Raw genomic sequence first — 5,146 nt, forward strand, 5'->3', positions numbered from 1 at the left:
GAATTTCCTTTAGCTAGTCTTACGCGTTTTGCCTTCGCCTAGCCTATATAGCCTTATAGTAATATCTACCTTATATAATATACTTTNTAGGTATATTAGAAGATCTAAGGGGAGGTAGTAAAAGGGTTTAATAATTCGCTAGTATACTACTTATAGCTAGGCGGGGGTATCTAGTCCCTAAGAGGCTANAAGGAGGTATATCCTTTAGTATCCTCCTATTAGATCTTATATACTATTTAGAGCTACTAAAGGACTTCTTAGCCTATAAGCTATTATACTATTACTTATAGGCCCCTACCTATAGAAAGTATCTAAGTAATATTATTTATACCTACTTTANTAAATAGTTAGTCTTTTACTAAGTAGTAGGTATAAAAAGGTAGTATATAGCGCACTAACTATTATTCTTATTTATTCTTATTCAATATTTAGTATTATTCTCTATAAGTCTATATAGACGGAATACCGCTAGGTTAAGTATAAAAAACCTCTAAGGAAGACGTAAGAGGTAATACTTTTAGATAGTATTTGTACTATATTAATGGGAGGAAAAATACTATTAGGTTGCTACTGTAAGACTCCTATAAAGGAGTGTCCTAATCACCTATCTTACCCTATCTACCGCTTATACTATACTTNTACTTAAATTAAGAATACTATAAGATTAAGATTATATTATCCTACCCTTACTCCTATTTAAATACCCTATATATATACGCCTATAGTCCTCCTACTTATAGTATAATTTCTACCCTAAAGGAATAGCGGGACGTATATATATTACGGACGCTTNAAGTACNATGTTANNACTACTTAGAGAAAAGTCAGAAGAAGCTAGTTGGTTAATATAGGCACGGTCTAGGATAGAACCCGTAGAGCTATATAATAAGAAATGGTAACCGAGGTTATATAACGTGCTACATATTAAACAAGAGAAACAAGAGGAACTTATATACCTTATATATAACACGTATATTACGTATAAAAAGAATTTCATAGGAGTACGGTTATATATTTAAGGACCCTTGGTCCCTACCTAGATAGTTCCTTTCTTATAGTAATTTTCAGAATATAATTAGAGTTAATCTGTTAGGCAACTACTCTACTAGTTATTATTATATTGTTAACTTTATTTAATACCTACATACCTAGCCTATTAACGAGCCTACTNTAGTATCTACTATAAGGTTCTATTACATAATCACTACCATAGTTACGGTTTAATAAGTTAAACAATATACTACTAAAAGCAGCCACCACAACGCCATTAACGGCGGCAACTGCATTAAGATTAGGTAATAACACTAGTATAGTAAATACTAACTCGCAATAGCCTATAACGGTAGGATAGTTATAAAAGATAGTTAACTAGTTAATAGAGAATAATATAACACTTAAAAACAGACTTAATAGAATTAGAGTAGTAAAGATTAAGCTACTATTAATTAAAAGATTCTTAGGGACAGGCGAATAGTTTCAAACGAGAAATCGAAAATATTCCTACCCTCATGAGAACAGAGGTAAATTGCAGCATTGGAGGCGCTAGTTATGGAGGAATCTGCCTTTAATGTCCGGAGACATACGAAGGCTGACGGCTTTGAAAACGGTCCATCTGCTAAAACGTAAGGAACACCAAAATCTCTACCTTTTGGAATTCGTATGCAATTTTAACCCAACACCCAAAACTCTTAATTAAAGTATTATATAACAGAGAAGAAGCAGATTAGTTATTCCCCAGAATTTTACGATAGTTAAATTCAAGGCGCAATTGCTATTTATTTGTTATCGCGGGCCTAGAATACGCAAAATACTCGCTTAAAAAATTGGACCGTTTTCAAAGCCGTCGGCCTTCGTATTCGTACTGTCTTGGCGAAAGGTCGCAAAACTTCAAGCGTTCCGATCGGGTTCCCTAATGCGGATTAGTACGAAGATGTGGGTCCGTCGCGTGTGCGGGAATCGATCTCTCCCCTCACCAACCTGGCTCCTCGAAGCAGATTGTTCAAGTTTGCTGCAGGCTTCGTGGGAGGAACAGTCGCCGAAGTTGTTATCGTAGCTGCCGGTTGGTTCTGGTGTACCAAAGACACTCACTTCGCCCCATTCACCCAATTTCAATTCTCCCGTCGCCCGAAAGTTGAATCCAAGCGACAATCCTGTTTGTATTGATCATGCAGTCCGCACTGTACCACTTTTGAAGCCCAAACAACCGACCAGGAGCCATTAATGCGCGAATTCTGCCGGGGAATATGGTCTGGCCCAGGGTTTGCAGCTCAGAGAATACTTCGCGCGCAAATGTAGGGCACTAGAGGGCAGGGAGGATCATCTTTGCTAATGCCGAGCCACTACCACCCAAATTCTAACTCGCGCGCCGGGAATATACAGAGCTGTGGATGGAAACAAGTGTGCGCAAGCTATTAAAGTAAAGGGTAAGGATTGCAACCTCGCATATAGGTTTCAGAAAGGTGTTTGGAAGGGTGAGTTGGCCGTTATGATACCCCGCTGCCGTTGGATGGTTGCAGTGTACCAATGGAGCAATTACACCAGCGAATCGAGAAATTAAATAGCTCGCAAGGCCTAAGCAAGTTTATTATACTCTCGGGAGGTAGGGATCGAATCCTCTTCTGGTGAAACCAAAAATACTGAATCCCTGCTGAAAATCTCCATTCGTCGTCAACGCCCACTAGTGAACACTATCTTGTAGCATTTCTCATATAAATGAGGCGTCATATCTGTTCCGGACATTCTCCATTTTTTGAGACCACTCCGAAGTACTACCATTTCACCAACATGGATATCGAACTGGCTGGTGGCCGCCTGTGCCATTCTTCATGCGATCTATTGTAACCACGACTGCTCTTTCTGGCGCAACCTCGCGGGTTGAGTGCATTACGACACTCGTTCGCAAGACATTCACTTTTACCATTTTGCCTGAAGCATACCGACTTCGGTCGCACTGAATAATCTATCAGCCCATCTCTTTGCCCTTCATCCTTCGTTTTTTTGCTTCCGTGTTTTGCCACTCTCCGCTTTGGTTATTTCCATGTCCTTTCGCATACTCAACTAGATGTTTTTGAGTCGTCAAAATGCAAGCCATGCTCAATATGGCGACCCACCTCCACCGTATGAAGAAACGAAGTCCTCATCGCCAATAAACCCCAGAAACTGGGGTAAAAGGGTGCGGATTGGTGTCGCCGCTGCGGTCATCATAATAATCGCAGTAGTTGTTGGAGTAGTGGTGGGTATAAGGCACCCAAATGCCTATCCAAATTACAGCAAACTCAACTACGCGCTGTTAGATACCTGTGAATGACCTATACTGTCATATCTTGATGACGCTAACCCTTTTTAGACAGTGGAACAGATTTCTTCGACAATTTCGACTACTTTACTGGATATGATCCCACAGGCGGCTTCGTACGGTACGCATTAGTTGTTAGTACCACATGTTAACTAAGCATCTGCTAAAAAATTTGTAGTTACGTCGACGCGCAAGGCTCTCAGATTCTCAACCTTACCTACGCCACCTCATCCACAGCTATCCTTCGCGTGGATACTTCAGAAACCAATGCAATCACTGGCCGCAAGTCTGTGCGCATCACTTCCAAGAAGCGTTACTCTCGCGGATTGTTCGTCTTTGATATCGTCAACACGCCCTATGGCTGCAGCACCTGGCCAGCACTCTGGCTAACTGACCCACCCAACTGGCCGACGAATGGAGAAATTGGTGTTGTCGAAGCGGTCAACGGTGCGACGACAGGAAATCTGATGGCGCTACACACTAGCAAAGGATGCAAAATGGGCCAAAAGAGGGAAGAAACTGGAAAGATTATCTCAAAGGATTGCTACAGCGGCACGAATACCAACACTGGCTGCGGTGTGCAAGGACCGCAAGATACTTACGGCCAAGCTCTAAATGCGAATGGCGGTGGTGTATATGCGATGGAGTGGCGTTCGGAAGGTATCCGTATGTGGTTCTTCCCACGGTCAAATATCCCTTCCGATATCACCGAGGGAGTCTCACCAGACCCATCGTCCTGGGGAACAGCTCTCGCAGATTTCCCCAACACCAACTGCGATATCGGCTCGCATTTCCGGAACCAGAGTATTATCGCGAACATCGATCTCTGTGGAGATTGGGCTGGGAACGCTGCGGTATACACCGCTGATGGATGTCCGGGACTCTGTACTGACTTTGTCACCAACAACGCAGCAGCGTTCGAGACGGCTTTTTGGCAATGGAACGGTTGGCAGGTATATATCCCTACATAATTCAAGATGGGGGACGAAGCGGGCTTACAATTGATGGATATGAGAAAGATGACCCCGGAAGCAAGAAAGTGATGATTGATGCCCGGCGTATGGAACAAGATATAGAAGGCAGGATTTTCGTTTTACTACTCACAGCATCTTATAGTTAGTCATTCCAATTGCATCGTATGTTGTTGAAACAGTCACAAGTCTTGTTTTTGCGTGTTTCGAGGTTGCGATCGTTTATGTTTTCAGCCTTGCTCCGCCCCCACCAACTCCTGGTTCCTTGGCTGGCGTACCTTGGCAATACCTCCACAGGGACGCCTCTCTCTTGAATGAGGCTCAATCGAGATCTTGGTATACCGAATATAATTCTATCAGTCCTTTTCCGGTAAGCTGCTCCGCTTATTCTTTCTCTTCCCTGCTGAAACAGCGCTAGCCCTGCAGATATCATCCGTTAAAAAGCCAGCGCAATTACAACATAAGCCTTCTTGGACAAGCCTCTACATGCAATTGGGCTCTATCAGGTCCAAAATTGTCTGAAGTCGTTCGCGTGAGTAGCAATCTTATTCGCTCTACTCATCACTTCAGCATTTCCCAAATTCAAATTCTCAGCCTCTTCACGCACGGAAATTGAGTACGTCGCCATCAATTCAGCCTTCCGCTGTGGCGGCGTCTCGGCCTATTTCTTTGTTGGCATGGCCAGACGGAGCCTCGAATCAGCCCACCCCAGTTACGTGTGCCATAAAACGCGCGCAACTCCTCCCTTCCTGGCGCTAGGCGTTGAAGAATGCAATTCCAACGGCATTCCTAACTTTCGTACACCCAAACGGCTACGGTCCCCCTTCCGATCAAGTCTATAAACGATTGCACCTAGCCAACGCACACTCGCTCCCATACC

General features: G+C 43.2%; 2 protein-coding genes across 2 annotated transcripts; both read left to right on the forward strand.

Moving 5' to 3' along the window:
• Nucleotides 1–2,003: 2,003 nt before the first annotated feature.
• K441DRAFT_66306 (uncharacterized protein) lies at nucleotides 2,004–2,538 on the forward strand (the record flags this gene model as incomplete). The annotated part of the gene is made up of 1 exon (XM_067649140.1): nucleotides 2,004–2,538. A coding segment is annotated over one exon (160 nt), but the record flags the coding sequence as incomplete, so codon positions are not given.
• Nucleotides 2,539–3,061: 523 nt separating this feature from the next.
• On the forward strand, nucleotides 3,062–4,401 carry K441DRAFT_650061 (glycoside hydrolase family 16 protein; the record flags this gene model as incomplete). The annotated part of the gene is made up of 3 exons (XM_067646971.1): nucleotides 3,062–3,299; nucleotides 3,347–3,416; nucleotides 3,474–4,401. The coding sequence occupies 3 exons, from the start codon at nucleotides 3,062–3,064 to the stop codon at nucleotides 4,264–4,266; spliced, it is 1,101 nt and encodes a 366-aa protein (XP_067496016.1). The 3' UTR covers nucleotides 4,267–4,401.
• Between the last annotated feature and the right edge of the window lie 745 nt (nucleotides 4,402–5,146).

This window comes from Cenococcum geophilum, assembly GCF_001692895.1.
Source record: "Cenococcum geophilum 1.58 unplaced genomic scaffold K441scaffold_159, whole genome shotgun sequence".
NCBI classification, from domain to species: Eukaryota; Fungi; Ascomycota; class Dothideomycetes; order Gloniales; family Gloniaceae; genus Cenococcum; species Cenococcum geophilum.